Source organism: Mastigoproctus giganteus, chromosome 6, assembly GCF_048544385.1.
Source record: "Mastigoproctus giganteus isolate SK-2022 chromosome 6, ASM4854438v1, whole genome shotgun sequence".
In the NCBI taxonomy this organism is placed as follows: domain Eukaryota; kingdom Metazoa; phylum Arthropoda; class Arachnida; order Uropygi; family Thelyphonidae; genus Mastigoproctus; species Mastigoproctus giganteus.
Window position 1 is genome coordinate 56,083,987 of NC_143580.1, and position 18,861 is coordinate 56,102,847.

Here is an 18,861-nt window from a genome sequence, read left to right on the forward strand (position 1 = left end):
GGATCATGCGCATCTCGATGGAACTGATAAAGAGATTTTTACTGCTCAGTGAAAGTTAATGGAGTGTGGGTAATGGAACACATCCATTCGTTACCTTCCCCTACCCCACGACAGAAATCAACCAGCCCTCTTCGTGCAGCTCGAGATTATTTCTAAATTGGACAATCTTCATTGTGATCACTTTCGAATAGCTTCTGGTTATAAAAATTTACTTTGTAGATGGCGCTGTGAACTGTCAAATATATATATATAAAAAAAATAATAAAATAATTTAAAGAAACATCTATCATTTACTGTCTTGTGCCAAAATTTAAGGGTAATTAAAAAATGCTTATAATTAATACATGCATATATCGTGTATATAAATAATTTTCTTTTAAATTTTATTTCTCAAGAGAACTTTTACATATGTAAAAACTGCCTATCACAGAACTGCAAACAGAAGGAGAGGCAAATACCCGCATCAAAAATAATTATTAAGAAAATTTAGAAAAATAAAATACTGTACTTTTTATTTAATATATTATTTCATGTATTGAATTACGTCATTGATATTATTTTTTTGTATTAAATGGTCTAAAGGAACACACCAATATTTTATACGCATAATATAAACCTAAGAAGGTTCTTGACAGAATAGCAAGATTTTAACCGTTGTTCCATTAAACAAAATTAAAAGCGAGTTTTCCGTTAGTATTAAACCTAAATTTCTACCACCCCTACCCTGATCTAAAAGGGACACGACCTACCCATTAATTCCTCTCCATCCTCCCACATGTAATACATAATTATCTTGACACCCAATTCTCCCCTCAAATAACTAGTCCTGCTCCATTGCCAAGTCCGCCATATTGGACCCGGTTGACTGACATCCACGCTGGACCTCATGACCCGGTGTTCGTAGCTTACGGGCCACGCTCCTAGCGGGTGGCTAGCTACAGGGCAAGCGTCCATGCGCAACGTAAAGTTTACAGGTGTGAAACTTTACGGTTTCTTCTTCCATAACCGTCATAATGACATCGAGCAATTTATTAAAAGGTCATCTGCCCAAAAGAATAGTAAGGTGTCGTCGACCGTAACCGAAAACTGCGTCGGTAATTTGGACTGTGTGGAAAGAGAAAACGAAGGTACCGAGGGTTATTCGTAGTAACTGGTGAACGAGTTAAGGGGGTGATAGAATTTAATAATAGGTTGGTTTGGCAAGGTGGGAAAAACAATCTTCTCTTTTCGAAGGATTGGGAAATGTAGCGTAAGAACTCCTTGGTTGCTGGAACTTGGATTTCTTAAAAAACCGGAGAACTATTTAAAAACACTTCAAAAATAGCGCCCTCTATAATACTGGGCTAAATGGTTCCTCCAACAATGGCTATTATGTTTAACACGAAATCGTGGATTAAAATGACTGTCAAGGATGAGGAGTATTTAGCAATACCCAAACGCAATTTCCCCCACCTTTAAGAGGGGTCCAATTTATTCACGGATGCACTTACAATCGTGCAACGCAGAAAAGAATAACACAACTGACAAACCAAAGGCCAAGTTGAATGTGCAGGCCGTCAACAGATTACGAACAACCCCTGACCGGCCTCAACGGCTGACGGACGGCACATGTTGCATACCAATTAAGACAGGCAGATGGTTCAAAGAACGGTCGTCAAAAGAAGCGAACCGACCAACGGAGCAAAATACGAGATGGAAAAAAAAAAGGGCAGTTTCGAGTTGCGTATTAAAGGGGGAGGGGGCGCGGCGGATTAAGAATATGGGGAGATATCTTGATGGATTCCTCTTGCTACCCTCTCAACAAAAAGTCAAGCGAAAGTATAATCCAACCCTGCTTCGTATATGTGCGTATATTTAAGGAGTATGGGGAGAAATCCCCCCTTAACAATAGTGAAGACCCGGAAATGAAATATTTCTAAGAAACCCCTCTGCTATTTGCACTCCCCCGATGGTACTTAAGGGGCCGTCACCAGTAAAAAGGCTTTCGTAACCAACCTTTTTAAGATTGTCTACATTTCACTATGGGTTATGCTCGTGAATCGGGCTCAGACCATAGCGAAACGAGGTCACAAGTGTCAGACAGGGTGGGGGTAAAGGCAGAAAGGTGTCTTTGATGCGCTCGGTGGAGGGAAAAAAGGGGGGAGGGGAGTTAGAGATTACGAAACCCCTCCCCACTTCAGAAGAATTGGCATTTTCAATGAAGATAGGCAATTTCTATGGTTATAAAATCCTCTTAAACATGCAAAGTAGGATTAAGGGATCAACTCATCTAAGCTACATTCACAAAACGATACTTTGTTAGCCTGGGGGGGAGGGGAGCTTTTTATTGCTGACCACAATGTTCACTATAAATGTGTAATGCAAAGTTAAGGTTGTTTTCCCATTGAAAACACTACTAATTATAGTTAAGACCAGAAAGTGCCAAAGTCCCACTCTGGGGACATCAAACCCAATGCATTTCGCTAATGGCAAGGTTTTTACTTAGCCTCTCATAACACTTAGGCTAACAAACAATAGCCTCCAGATCTACTCCAGCTAACGGGAACAAAAGAAAGGATTACAGCATTTGTCTAATCATTTGACGTTGTATTCATTGGGGTATTAAAGATTGCACGCGTTCTGCAAGCAAGAGAAACGCATTCATTTGGTTAACTAGAAATTGCACAATCATGAGTTGCATACCAAGTTAACCGAGTTGCAGATATAGATTTTTAGGAGAGAAATATAACCATTTCAAAAATCCATAGCTTACTATGGAATTGTTAAGCCTAATTTCCACTTGTCAATAACAAAAGTAAATACACAACCCATTTCTGCACTACGTATTAAACACCTATGGTTCCATTAGCCACCGCGAAATGTTGCCATCTGAAGAGGTCCGGAAGTGGTTAAAAGGCGAGTAATTACCTCTCGAAAAGATAAAAAACGCCCAATATCCGAGCACTGTGTTTATCAGTAGCCAATCATCTCCTTATATCTCCGCGATACTGTTCAGGGTAACTAAAGCCTTTCACAGAGCCACCCGGTCTCTCCGTCACGATAAACGCATTAGAAAACGCTCAAGTCACCGCAATCCAGCGAAGGGCAGATCGATGGAAATAGCTTCATCGCATATCAGCGAACAACCCCTCGCTTAACGGTGATAACATCGACAAGTCACTCTACGCCAAAGAACTGATAACAGTCCTTCAAAGCTACAGGCTAAATAGCTCCTTTCTCATTGGTTTAAATAGCCCGCTTTTGGTTTCGGATCGGTTTTTGATTTGCCTTAGAATAATTGCAAAAGGAAAAGACCATCAAGAAATCCTTTTTGGTTGAGAGGGCCGTTTATTTGTATTGGGGGAATTTTTAAGCCCGGGCCAGAGTACATCGCACTGCTCTGACAAGGACCCACCACTTAAAAAAAAAAAAAATTAATCCGACAGTTTTCATTATGCCTGTTAAACAAAGAATATTTTACCAAATATTGTTTGTTTCTGTCAGCTATTTTTGTCTGGTTTTAGGGATACTTTTTTTGGGATAGAGGATTTTAAGGCCGGGCCAGAGTATATTGCACTCTTCCGACAAGGACCCACACTTAAAAAAAACCAAACGAATTTGACCCAGTTTATTATTATATGCCTGTTAAACTAAAGAGGAAATTTTACGAAATATTCTTTATTTCTGTCTCTGCTATTGTTGTCTGGATTGAGAGGCCATTTTTGGGGATTGGGGAATTTTAAGAACGGGCCAGAGTATATTGCACTCCTCCGACAAGGACCCATAGTTTAAATAAAACAAACGAATCCGATCCATTTTTTATTATATGCTTATTAAGCAAAGGAGGATCTTTTATGAAACATTCTTTATTTCCGCGTCTGCTATTTTGGTCTGGTTTTAGCGGGGCGTTTATTGGGATTGGGAATTTTAAGCCTGAGCAAGAGTATCCTCTTTGCATACCTCTGACAAGGACCCACACTTAAAAAAAAAAAAAGAAATTGACAAGTTTTTATCATATGCCTATTAAATTAAAGAGGATATTTTACAAAGTATTCTTTATTTCTGTCTTTGCTATTTTTGTCTGGATTGAGGAGCCGTTTTTTAGGATTGGGGATTTTAAGCGCGGGCCAGAGTACATTGCACTCCGACAAGAACCCACAGTTAAAAAAAAATACGAATCTGACCCAGTTTTTATTATATGCCTATTAAAACAAAAGAGGATAATATCTATCTAAACAAAAGAGGATATTTTACGAAATATTCTTTATTTCTGTCTCTGCTATTGTTGTCTGGATCGAGAGACCATTTTTGGGGATTGGGGAATTTTAAGAACGTGCCAGAGTATATTGCACTCTTCCGACAAGGACCCACAGTTTAAAAAAAAAAACAAACGAATCTGATCCATTTTTTATTATATGCTTATTAAACAAAGGAGGGTCTTTTATGAAATATTCTTAATTTCCGGTTGTTCTATTTTTGTCTGGTTTTGGCGGGGTGTTTATTGATTGGGGATTTTAAGCCTGGGCAAGAGTATCCTCTTTGCATACCTCTGACAAGGACCCACAGTTTAAAAAAAAAAAAACAAAAAAGAATTTGACCAGTTTTTATCATATGCCTATTAAATTAAAGAGGATATTTTACGAAGTATTCTTTATTTTTGTCTGGATTGAGGGGCCGTTTTTTAGGATTGGGGATTTTAAGAGCGGGCCAGAGTACATTACATACCTCCGACAGAGACCCACACTTTTTAAAAAACCAAACGAATTTGACTCAGTTTATTATATGCCTATTAAACTAAAGAGGATATTTTACTAAATATTCTTTATTTCTCTGTCTCTGCTATTTTCGTCTGGACGAGGGGTATTTTTTGGGGAATTTTAAGAACGGGCCAGAGTACATTGCACTCCTCCGAGAAGAACCCACAGTTAAAAAAACCCAAAGGAATCCGACCCAGTTTTTATTATATATCTATTAAACAAAAAAGGATATTTTACGAAATATTCTTTATTTGTGGATCTGCTATTTTTGTCTGGTTTGGGAGGGGTGAGGGCGTTTATTGGGATTGGGGATTTTAAGCCCGTACATTTCACTACTTCGACAAGGACCCACAGTTTTAAAAAACCAAACGAATCCGAACCAGTTTTTTTTATATGCATATTAAACTAAAGAGGGTATTTTCAGAAATATTCTTTATTTCTGTCTTGATTTAGAAGCATTTTTGAGGATTGGGGAATTTTAAGAACGGGCCAAAGTACATTGCACTCCTCCGACAAGGACCCACAGTTTAAAAAAAAAAAAAAAAACGAACTTGACCCAGTTTTTATTATATGCCTATTAAACAAAAGAGGATATTTTACGAAATATTCTTTATTTCTGGCTCTGCTATTTTTGTTTGGATTGGAGAGGGCCGTTTTTTGGGATTGGGGATGAGGAATTTGAAGAATGGACTAGAGTACATTTGCACCCCTCCGACAAGTATCCACAGTTAAGAAAAAAATACAAACAAACCAATCCGACCCACTTTTTATTATGCCTGTCAAACAAAGAGAATATTTTACGAAATATTCTTCATTTCTCTCTGCTATTTTTAAATTGAAGTTAGCGTCCCGTCCCCTTCAAGATGAATACATAATTACCAATCCATCTTAACGGTGTGTGGATATACTAACAGCTCTGTTGCGTAGTGAAAAAGATAAAGTGCTCTTGGTATCGTGGACTGCATGCTTGGAAGCCTGCAATTGCATTTAAAAAGTATTGTTAGTAGCGCATGGAAAATCGCTTCCTCTACACCGTTTTAAACGCTTCAGTGTAAATTAACTGTTTTTGGAAAAACCTACAAAAGAAAAACTGTTTTGGAGTTTGTATAGAAGTCGTATTTTACGGAAATTTAATCTTGGATAAAGCATGGACAAGGTGACCAACCACCATCTTTGTCTCTACCAACACAAAAGATTCACCCTAAATTTGTTGGTTTCCGCTTAAAGAATGCAACGGGAAGGTCAAGTTAGTTAGGGATGATTGAGTAGCTGTTTAACAACTGATGGTCTAGTGGAACAAGTGATAAAAATGTACCTGAAATTTCCTGTTGGCGAAATCTAAAGTACCTTGACAATACCTGTAGGGCATATCTGGCACTTTGCCAATTATGCAGCCATTGTTTTATGTTTTAAGACCAGAGTTGATGGAGTTCGCATCTACAACAAAGTACATTTTCCTTATTAGGTCCCCGATTTCACCCCCTAAATACGGAATTGATCTATAGTGGTACTCGAGTTGTTGGTAACACTACAAGAAGAATTCTGGTACTTTTTAGGGGCTTAGTATGTTCTCTCACCCTCCCTGGGCAATTAACGTCAACCCCGATGATTGACATACAAATGTAGTCGCGTGTTCCTCCACCGCATGCTCAATATTTATAATTTAAAAGAGTGAGGGGTTCTAATATACAGAAGAAATTGTACGGGTCGCCTTTGACGCTGAGTGATTGACGTTGAAATATGGGAGGGAAGTACCCGAATGGTCAGGGTACCAGGGCTCTCACATATTGGCACGTCATTGTAAAAGTCCATTATTCGCGATCAGAGGGCGAAGTGTCTTCAAAAAAGAATGTATTTCAGTTGAAGCACTTCTAAGATTACCTCACCTTTACGGATGAACCCACGGAGTTCATAGGTTACATAATCACTTCTATATAAACGAACAAAAGCCTACTTCTGTACCATATTACACCAGGCAATGGGGAGTCAAGGGAGTAGGGGGGGGGGACAGCAACCACTTTAGTCAAGGATTCGACACACTTCTGTCCTTGTTGCAGTTCACGGTCTCCATCCTCCTTATGGGCGGGGACGTCTTGGTCTTATGTCAACAACACACCACTTCCAAGAGCAAACAACCCCTGCTTAAAAAGCTAGCGCAACAAACCAGTCAGCGATAGCACCGTTTGGTAAAAGCAAATAATATTCCAGTGGCATAAACTGATCATTTACCAACAGTTGAAAATACGTTACCTTTTAACAATGTAATTATAGCAACAGTGTAACAATGGTAATAAAAAAGATATTAAAATGTACCAGAACATTCTCAACAATTCAGAATATGTTCTAAGGCTGGTTTTACCGTTTGGGGGGGGGGTTTCTCGAGAAAGCCATTAAGTTTCCACTTTTTTTTCTTAATTTTGAGAGATTCTACCAATTAAGGAAGTTGGAGTACCAGAAGTTTGATACTCTCCTGGAACTGTTAATGAGATCGTTTTTAGACTCCTGGTTTTTAGACCCCTTGGACTGGAGAAGTGCTAATGTCTCTCAATTTCACATAGGCAGTGCTAGTTTGGGTGACTTCTTTGGTAGAGAAAATCATGGTCTAGAAGATTGATATCTTGGGTAGAATGCAACATCGGTTCGTTAAGAGAAGGTCATGCCTGATCACTCTGGTGACAATTTTGACATTGCATATATAGAAAAGCTTTTGATACGGTCCATCGTGGAAGGCTGCTATATAAAGTGGAAGAAGCTGGAGTTGTTATTAAGATTCTACGATGGATGATTGCAAACTAGCTAAAAGATGAGTCGGGGAGTCTAGCGTTAGGTCCTCTTCTATTTCCCATTTTCATAAATGATATTGACAACGGTATTCAACTGAAGAAGTCAAGGTTTGCTGATGATTTGTAGGAAGGAAGGTTGGTTAACCATCTGAGCCGTGCCATTTTGTTTCAAAAAGTTAGATTGGCCGAAAAACGGCGCCTGAAGTTCAGTGCTTCTAGATGTAAGGTTAATTCCATTTGGGGAACAGATCCTGCAGTCAATTATAAATAAATTTTCTGTTTATACTCCGGGACAACAATATAAGCTCAGAGGAGTTCACAAGGTAGAAAGAATACAAAATTACCTTATTTTTACTCTAGAACCACGATCACTGAAACATGTGACCTGCTGTAACCTCGTTTGGTGGATGAGAAAAACTAATGGTTTAAGACGATTTAGGTTCTTTTTATAAGATGTTTGCAGGCCTACCTAGACCCTTTATCAGTTTCTTCTGGCCAGCAGGATTTTAAACTGTATGGATAATGCAAGGGTCTCAATACTCATAGCAGAACTTGCCTTTTGCAATGAGTTTCCTTGGTATTGCACTCCTTTCAAATAAACGGTCTCTGCAAAAGACTAATTGGTCATTTCTATAACTGCTATGACAACCTTTTCAGGAGTAAGTGGTGTCTCACAAGACCACAGATGGTCTCTAATGACACCAACGAAATCAGTTGTCAAATCTGTAAAATAGCTAAAGCTCTCTTGAAAGTAGTACAATTCTAGGGCAACTCGTTACAAAGGAAAGTTTGTTCTGCTGTGAGAATTAAAACCATTGAACGATCTCTGCAGTTGAAATTCTGCTGACTACAAAAACAGATGGAAGGACAAGATAAACATGGTACATTTGCCCTTAATATTTATTGAAATGGGGTTCTCAAATCTGTTGTGCCACTACGTAATTCAAATACAGCAAAAGTATTTGTATATATAAGTTTTAATTAATCTTATAACGTAAAAAAAAAAATAACAATAAAACATTCTCACTACAAAGCGTATTCCTATACATTTAATTTGATTTTAAACACTACATAGGCGTGCGTTCTTATGGCTGCATCTTGTAAGCCTTCCAGCCCCCCCCCCCCTATTATGAACAAGCTCAGCTCTACTTTTGTTTGAATATAAATTGATACACTATGATTGCTGATAGTATGAGTCATATCAAAAGGCTGTTCTCAAACGACAAACTTATTAAAGGATAATCCAAACAGCTTTTGGTTTAAAGTTTACATTTTCATCCTCCCTTACCCCATGTGGAGTCATCTAAATGAAAAAGCCTGACCAATTTTCTCAAAATAGGTTTAGATTTAAAATTCGCTTGCGAGCATTCTCACTCGAAAGCTCACTCGAAAGCTACAACTATCTTAATTTCATAGTAATTCAATATGCAAGGATAGGCAGGAAGTTTTAGGGCTGAATGTTTTTAGGGGCTTTAATGACATGAAATCCCTGGGGGAAGGGTTCTTAGTATTCACCTAATACAGTAACAAGAGTTGTTTCCAGGTGAATCTTGAGAGAGAGAAAAAAAGAAGAAAATTACACGTTATCGGTTAATTACTCCAGGAGAATCAGACGTTATCTCAGTATTCCTGTTTATTTCCACTCATAAATTATTTCAAACTTTTCCAATTTATTTATAACAGTAAAAGTATGTAGTTTTCAAGCAGCTAAAGTCATTTGTAAATACTGTCTTACGTCTGCCTTTAGCAGACGTAAGACAGTCTATGCTTACGTCTGCCAACAAAACTCAAAAGATTTAAACTCCTTGCAGATTCATTCATCAGTTTACTTATTAACATGAATGTTGCGTACCCATTGAGCACAATGTGATTTACGTGCAACTACTTACCGCAAAAGATTATGATTCAAATACCAGACAACACTACTCGATAAGCACGATCATAACGTTAAAACAGAGAACTCTACTAATGAAAATGGTTATTAATGGTCAAAATAAAAGGAAAATACGATATTTTGGCCATCCCCCCCTCCCCCAAAGCGACATACTTTTTCTCTCGAGTGATATACTCATAATTAAACGAAAGTGGCACGCGTTTTTTTTCTTAGAATCTATACGTGGAAAGTATTTCGCCATGTGACACAGTTTTAGGACTACCGCATGAATTGCCACAATATTATTACGGTAGTTTGGAACACGTGCGAGTAGGAGATCCATAAAAATGGCTAACAACGTACACGAGTAGACCAGTATTGCACCAGAATGATAATTAGATTTTGTAGGAAGTGGAAATGAAGTTAGGCCTAAAATGGTTCACAAAACACGGATTGTTAAGCCTAAAAGATAGCAAAGCATTGGAAAAACTGACAATACTACATAAGAGTGAGTGAAGGAGGAAAATGGCTGTTTCTTACCTGTATGCGTCCTCTTGTGGATCTTGAGATTTTCACTCCTGGCGAACACTTTGCCACAAGCAGGAAACGGGCAAGGGAAAGGTTTTTCTCCGGTGTGTACCCGTATGTGGTTGACCAGCTTATATTTGGCCTTGAAGGGCCGTCCGTTCCTGCCGCACTCCTGCCAATAACACGCGTGGTTCGAACACTCCGGCCCGCCGACATGTTCAACAGTTATGTGGGTGACTATCTCGTGCATCGAGGTGAACGTCTTGTTACACGATTTCTTAGGCGTGGGTTGGTCCTGGTCGATCCACAGGCAGGTCATTTCTTGCTTTATAGGTCGCACGTAACGGAAGAACGCACCAGGTCCGTGAGGGCCCATATTCATGTGTCCCATATTCATGGCACCGTAGGTCCCGGCCAGCGGGTCCGTCCTCGCTCCGGCCATTTGGTTGAAGGTGTCGGGACGCCCGTACATGTCCGCTCCAGGTAGGGATAACCGCACTTGACCGTTCATGTGACCCGTGTGGTGGGCCGCGTGGTGTTCCAGACCAGGGAAAATCACGTGGGTGGTGGTTGGGTCGGCGGTGTGGTGGGTTCCGTGCAGGGTCGCCGTCGACGGGACGAACATTCCATGGTGTGCGTTGTTGCCCGTCAAGGCGTCGTGGGTGGCTAGGGTGCTGGCCAGCGAGGGCATGTGTTCTCTTTTGATGAGAAAGTCTCGCGCCGCGTAGCTACTCACATGTCCGTGGTGGTGATGCGCGTGCGAATGGGGCACGCCGTAACCGTTGGCTTGCGCTGCCCCGAACTGGTAGTTAGCTTGGGAGTGGGCAGCGGCGGCCGCTGCCGCAGCTGCGGCCGCCGCTTCGCCCGCCATCGAGTGCGGCGGGCTGAGCTTGATGGCCCCCGCCATGTGGGCCGCGGTGTCCATAAAAGGGTTCAACATGTCGGACGCTTGCTCTTGGCTGCTACGGTGGTGGGCTGCCGCCACGGCGAACGGGAAACCAGGCGCGCCTACACCATTCAGACTCTGGGTGTGGGGAAGTCCCGGGTGACCGGGAACGTGCGAATGGGCTCCTGTGACGTCCACCAGACGCAGGCCAGGGTTCCGTTTGCCCAGTCCATGCTCCATTATGGCCGTGCTAAGAGCCTGTGTCATGATCTCGGTAGTTGGCCCGAGACCCGAATAATAGGTGCGCCCTGCTCAACGTGCTCCGACTACGGCCGATTCGTTTGCTCTGTGAGAACTTGTTAATCTCCCGGCGAGCGTGCCGAACAGCAGGAAGCGTATCCTGCATCCCGATTGGCCAGCATGAGGTCGCTGTTAGAGCTGATGGCCTGCCGACCAATCGCCGGGAGACTCGACTGCACGCAAGGTGGAGCCAGCGGTGCGTAGTGTGTCAGTCACTCGTCCGCTGTAGGCCATTACTGAACGGCTCTGCCCTCGTGGGGAGGTTTGTGGGCATGTATTGGACAACCACGGGCCCGCCCCTGCAGTTGTCATCGTGCACCCCCACCCCCCACGAGGAACATTAAATCCTCCAGAGCCTGTGTTTAGTTTCGGGGTTTACAGGTCTTGTGTGTGGCGTATTACACTTTGTACCTCGCCACAATACTGCTTTCACGCTCCAAACGAGGAAATAACGCTAAGTTATGGCATTTCTTAGCGCGTGCAGTGACTTATTGGTTTCAGGTTAGCGTCTAGAAATGAGATCGGTTTCGTCTTACTAAGTCTCGATTCTGGAGCCAAATTTCAAATTATTCTGTAAGGGAAAATTTACCAATTAATAATATGCTAGAAGCAATTTTTTAAAATAGGCAGATTTTCTGCAAAAGATTGATCAAAAAATCTCTTCTGAGAGGGAAAGTTACGTTGAAATTTTCTGCATAGAGAATTTGTAGTACAACTTGACTTAATCATTAAAAAAGAAAAAAAAAAATACCCAAGTGATCGTCTGCTTGAAATAATAAAATAACCGAGAAATTGACGTCACAATACACGCGCGAAACTATAGCATGCCTTTACATGTAAATTTCATTTAACAGCTAACAATGGAGCGCGCGCTAAGAATGAAAAAAGTAACAATGGATCGCGCGCTAAGGAAAAAAGAAAAGTAACAATGGATCTCGCGCTAAGAATGAAAAAAGTGGAAATTAACATAATGCTACACGTGTACTCAACTCAGACTAATTTTTTCTTTAAACAATTTGAAGCTACTAATTTTGAAAAATCAGTTTGGCTTTCTAAATAACGAGCTAAGAATTTGAAACATTTAAGACATAAGGAATCAGAAATAGTTCCTAATTAGACAATTTTTACAAAAAAAAAAAAAAAAAATTACAGAAGAATTATTTGGCGCTTGGAATTTATAAAATGTTCTTTTCGTCTCGATTCCACTAATGGTAATTCCAACAATTACTATTTGTCATTACTTGAAGAACTTTTGTTGTATTTTAACAATTCAGCTTATCGTTTTTCCACGTATGGTTCACTTCCCGTTAGTCCAGGTGTTAGAGGCAATTAAAACGCTAATTATATACCCTCCCTAATCACAGCAGTCTGGAAATAATGCATCCTAAGTACAACACTATCTTCAACCTCGTGGGATTAAAACCAGGTGGGATCACAGTTGCAAAGCTAAAAGGATTAGTGGTACATTAGACTAAATAATGATCACTGAGAATTAGCGAAGTGGTAAACAGCAGGTGTTCACTAAACATGAACAAACAATTTGTCTCGCTGAAGACAGTTCACGAATTTTGCGTTATTTATTTATATTTTATTGATTTTTTTCTATTGGTATTAGATGTTGTAGAATAAACGAAGCCCCTCGACCACCCACCCTCAAAATAAACTCTGGCATTTGCCGTTTTTTTTTTTTGACAATTTGGCTACGCAACAATGAAGTGAGAACTTCATTGTTGCGCGTAACTACACATTTAATAAGTAACAATGAAGTTAAACTTCATTGTTGCTTATTAAATTGAACTACGCAACATTAAACTTCATTGTTGCGTAGCTCAATTGTCAAAAGGACAGCTACGCAACAATTAAGAGCCTACGCAACAATGAAGTTTTAACTTCATTGTTGCGTAGTTAAAACGTGCGTACCTCAAAATTTTAGTCAACTACAATTTTTAAGAATTTCTCCGGTATTAGACTGAATTTAAACCCAGCCCTCTCCAAACTGAAACAAATTGGAAGTAGCCACACACAGATATGGGGAATCTACACTGACCTTCAAAGAGTACGGGTCACTAGATATTGATTAATGAAGAATTATTACACTATTGTTCATTGTAATGGCTTGAGAACTTCCTGCCCAACAAATATGAATATTATTTATGCATTCCAACCTTATTTGCATTTTCCCGACTTGAGGGGAGGTTCCCTCCCGGGGTATATCCTAGCATATTGAAGCGCGTGCTAATGATCCAACGATGTCTGGCATCGATGCACGATCCCACATTTATGAAGAGGGGAAGGCAAAGTTTTTATCTAAATATAGACTCATAAATTGTTGTATTGCCTTTAAAGACCGGATATTTTTTTCCTCTGTTTGCATCTGTAAATCCTGACGATTGAATTCTCAAGAATCATTTATAGTTATTATAACTTTATAGGATTTTCATCCATCTTATAGGATTTTATTGTTCAGAACGTGGCAGACGATAAAACAGAAATCTGATGTCAATCAAAAGCTGCAACGAGAAGGAAATGTTGAATGATAATTAGACTTTAATAGGAAGCAATTTTATATTCGAGGATCTTTTAAATTATCGGATTAATGAATAAGAATAGTAGATAGATCCAAATAAAAAAGAAAAGTCGCCATTGTATGTAATCAACACAAATTCCATTTTCACACTTCATTTCCTGCGTGTTCGCTATTCAGAACAGCGACTTCATCCTTTTTTTTTTCTATCCTTGGATCTTTTGTTTGTATTGTCACATTGTATCATTTATCGCGAAACTTATCCCTTCCGCATTCCACTCCCCTCCCCTCCACCCCTTTTCGTTTATTTAATTGCTTGTAAGAGCGCGCCTAACCTGGCTGCTTTGAAATTTTCATTGTTACTGCAGAAATGCGTCCATTTTCATTCTTCCAGTTCACTTTTATTTCAGTGGTAACCGTCTCGCGCTCCATTGTTACGAATTCCCATTGTTGGCCAAGTTGATTTCGCGTATTGATAAAATTAAATGGTAATTGTTGAACGTCTGTTTTCGAAGTCTGAATGTAATGACGATTATTTCCCTTTGTGGATGGTTAAAGACTGTTTTAAAACGGATGGGCCAACATCTAAAGATCTATTTAAGCTATTCTTGAAGAGAATAAAAGCCCTAAAATCCGTTGAGATATGTAACAATACTTTTCCTTTGTATTGTTGGCATTTTATTATTTCGCATTAAATATGATTAAATCGTTGTTGCGAAGCTAATATAACACAGAGAACTAATAAACAATTGGACAAAAAAGGGGAAGAATGAAGGTGGCAATTGATTACTTCTTTCTTCCATTCTTTTATTTTTTTCAATACAATTGCCACTTACAAAGGGCCGGGCTTAGAGTGACTTCATTTAAACAGCATTTTCTGTCAACACCTCATTAACTATTGTATCGCTTTAGCGATGGCCCGATGGTAAACGATACCAGGGGTACGATAAACATGAAACTATTGTCAGTCAATATTTATCTTGTTGTACTGATCAAGATGGCCGGCTGTTCCCTGTTAGGCCTTTCTCCCAATATTGACTTAACAGCTAAAGCCACTCCGCATGTCAAAACGGTAACCCTCTGCAAACATCCCTTCCCCCTTTTTACTCTCCATCGTCCCCAATCCAGGCGAATCGGATCCTTTTTGACGCCCGGGAATGTTGGGAATGTACCTGAGGAAAAAGTTACCTGCGTGTGTTTTTATTGTTAGTGTGGGTGGATCGTGGTTTAGGTGATGTTCATTCGGAAATGCCAACCGTCAGTCTTTCTCTAAGGGCATTCTATCCCACCCCATTGAAAATGTGAAGGAGACACAGGTGTTTTACCGGAGGTGTGTTTAGTTGTGGTCGTATATTTTCATTTTACAAGCAGGATCCTTACGAGGTCTAATAATTTTGGTCGTGCTAATCAAAAGGGGAATTGCTCATAAAAAAAAAAGGCATATCGTCTTCCTGCAGTCCCTCCTCCCCTCACGAATTGCGAACAAACTTCCCCACGCTTTAAAAAAATAATATTTTACAACTGTGTGGGAGGGCTATTTATAAAAAAACTGAACTTCGCGACATTATATAAGGCCCCCGAATAGGGCGGTACTTCTAGAGTTGTTCCCCTTTCCCACCAGACCATTATAAACTGTTATACATTCCTAATTAAAGAAGAGATACAGATAGAGAGAAAGATGTACAGTATGCACCAAAATAAAGTGTACCATTAAAAGCCGAATAGAATTCTTTTAAAGATATTGACAATTTGAGGCTGGATTCGCCATAGGAGTCTATTTCCATGCGATTCGAAAAGATGGTACAGGCTGAAAACAAACTGAACACTGGGGGAAACCCAGAGTGGGGGAATGGGGATAAGAATAATAAAAATGTTTTCCATCCTAAGATTATTCTAAAACATATTTTTGTGTGTTATGGTTCTGCATTATATGTAAATTTTCAAAATCGTCAAAAACACGAAGCTTAGACCTCCTCCACTTCTCCCCCCCCCGTACGTTAGATACAGTAATAAGGGGAGCAGTCAACCCTAATCTGCCAAAGCTGATATTCGTACAGCTATTGAAGAACAAAGACCAACTGGTTTTCATTACCAAGGAACATAAATGCCACGTGCGCGGATACCTTCCAACAAATATTGATGACCCCTAAATAACTACCATCTTCGATACAACTTCCTCTTTCGAAACAACGGGAATTTGCACCCCCTACCGTCCACACACCCCATTGATGGCACAAGTAAAACCATATGGCCACTTAGCGGGGTACTCGACGATCCTCCCAACCCCTCAAACTGGAAACACCTGGGTGCTACTCACTGTGTACTTGATGCCAGTAATATACATTTAATTAACCCCAATATGGCGACATTATGAGAAGTAGGGAAATTTACTGGAGGTCAAAGTTTACGCTAGGAGTGCCAGACTGTAAACACTCCCCCGTCATATATGTTACCGATGAGCATAATTTAAAAACTGAAATACAGGGATCGGTAGAATAAGTTAACTTTGTCGCCATCAGGGGGAGTCCTTGCTATAGATTCGAACAGTTGATCCACCCTTCTTTTGAGCTCGAAGGAGGGGTGGATCCACTCTTCGAAGCGGAACTTATTCTCCTTTTAGATGTACTACAACAACTTACGCTTCAAATATTCGGATTAGGGGAGTCAACAAAGGCCAGATTACGGGTGGGGAGTGTACATTCCCTGAAATCTTTGAACTTAGATATTCGTATAAATAAAAAGGATCTGCTTTTATCGAATAATAGCCTCAAGGGCTACTTGTAATAGTTCGAAATAACAAGGAAACATGTTTCTTTGGGGGTGTTTCCACGTGATCGATTAATTGCTTAGCATAAGGGAATTTTAGGTAGAATTATTAATAAACACTGGCACAGAAGTCATGAAACCATTGTAGAAATTGTTAAGAAATTCGAGTATAACCTTCGTAGAGTTTAATGAAGCCAGCAACCCTCTGGAGAACACCTGCCCATCCGATCTGAATTGGGTGTGGCGAGATTCTTCACTCCACAGAAAACCGAACCGATTTCCACTGCTCTATGGACCAATTATGGCGTAGAGTGTGCCATACCAGGATCGCTGATTGTAGCTAGTGCTTTTTGTCTGATGCGCCACCGTTTTCCCATGAAAACCGAGGCCACCTAAGTTCCCTGTTGAGACAACTATGTCTATCGTAAGTAGATCTAATTCCTTTTCCCTCTCACTCTGTTCCATTATGCTGTAACTGAATGCCCACGCCTTTTATGCATATCTTACTTATAATGCACTGCTATCTGCATGTCATGTGACCTCTGGAATTAACCACTAGGGGTGAAGTGTCCAATGTATGTTGAAAGAACAAATATTTTTCATGCGATTGTACGCAGCTTCAGCCTTTATAACTAACACAGCGGCTATGATCCCTGAAAGCACCATGCTGAAAATGCCTGGTTCGAATCCCGTCTGGAGGAGGAATTTTTCATCTACAAAACAGGTATACGCACAAAAGGGAGAGTTACAGTGGATATGAAATACCCTTTGCGAACATAATTACAATAAATGGAAGGGTAAACCACCTGTACACCTGGTTCTAGAATACCTTTGCACGATCTTGATGCCGGCCCTAAAAGACATCTGATCTACAGATAAGATTTAGACCACAGTTGCTTCGACACTTAACCTAAAAACTAATAACTAAATCATCTATTGGAATCATCTAATAACTGAGTCATCTATTCGAATCATGTAATGACTGAGTCATCTTTTGGAATCAGGGACATATTCAGGGGATGGCAGAGGGGCATATTCCCCTTAACCATGCATGTAAGTGTTCCTAGGTTTATCTAAAAAAAAAAAAAAAACACTCAAATCTTGGTCGTCATACCCTCCCCCCCCCTACGATGATAGTTGAATAAGATAGTGATTGGAATCATCTATCGGAATCAGCTAATAACTGAGTCATCTATTGGAATCAGGGCGTATTCAGGGGAGGGCGGCAAAGGGAGATGATTTTTGATCCCAATCTGTAGTACGAGTATTATCAGTATTAGTATTATATAATACTAATCCTGATAAGATTAATACTAATCCTTAAAAACACAGACCCGAAAAAATATAATTCAAATTGAAATCATCGATCAAAGAAACTTAAATGTGATTCGTGTTCTAAAACTATAGTTATACACTCACTGGCCAAAATATTAGGAACATTTTAAAATTAGCGTGAACAGATAATTAAACGTACAGTATGTAAATTTCAGTTGGTTGCCACACGGTATGATCACAGATTCCTTAGTATAGGATAAATGTGGTATCCGCCCAGAATAAGCAACATTGGTCTTCCATAGGTGAAGAGTTACTTATTCGAGGTAGTGCAATACCATAGCAGCTCGTTGTGAAGGTATCCACAATATGAGATACAATTAAACGACGCAGCAGCTGACAAATATCCTGATGGAAGAATGGTCAAATCTAGAGCAAAAATCCGTCAGACAATCTAGTGGAATCCATACCACGACGTGTACGGGTGGTAATCCGGACAAAAGCCGGCCCTACTACACGCTGAATAAAGGTGTCTAATTTTTTTGGCTAATTAGTATAGATAAAGGGTTAAATCTGGATATTAGGCTCATCAGAAAGTTCATAAACTGTTGGAGAAACTCATTTCGGGAAACCCAAATTGCCTCACCAAGGGTTGTTAAGGATTTTGCGCTCAGGCAACTAAGGCTACGAGATCTTGGAACTGTCCTCTGTAATAGACAGCGAAGATGTAGAAAGAAATAAGAACTATATTTCAAATAGCCAATATAGCAGTGGTTCTCAACCGATGTGTCGCGGCATATTGGTGTGTCGCAACATTAGGAAACACTCCATTGATTTCTATGGCAATTACTATTTAGGTATAGTGAATGTGGCTGTTAATTTGTGACTTGAATGACAGAAGACTGGGAACCGCTCTAATATCCCCGACAAAATAAGACAGGATTATTATCATTAATAATCGTTTTATAAATCCATATGATGCATTCAACATATCTGGACGCGATTTATCACCGTATAAATTGCAAGTTATGGGGTGCAGCACAGCTGGGGAAATAAATGCCTTGAAAACAGGAAATGCAAACTAGCACAGTGACAGCCGAAGATAAAAATTATGACTTCCAGGGGGGATAAATTTTATCTTCACTGTCATTTTGACCTATATAAACGTTTTGCATATCAATATACAAACTACG

General features: G+C 39.9%; 1 protein-coding gene across 1 annotated transcript in view; it reads right to left on the reverse strand.

Moving 5' to 3' along the window:
* LOC150084297 (uncharacterized) overlaps window positions 1–10,860 on the reverse strand; it is a 32,106-nt gene extending 21,246 nt beyond the window's left edge. The window contains exon 1 of the mRNA XM_090375148.1: window positions 9,933–10,860. Coding sequence (XP_090231274.1) covers window positions 9,933–10,860 — 928 coding nt within the window. The remainder of the gene's footprint in view (window positions 1–9,932) is intronic.
* Between the last annotated feature and the right edge of the window lie 8,001 nt (window positions 10,861–18,861).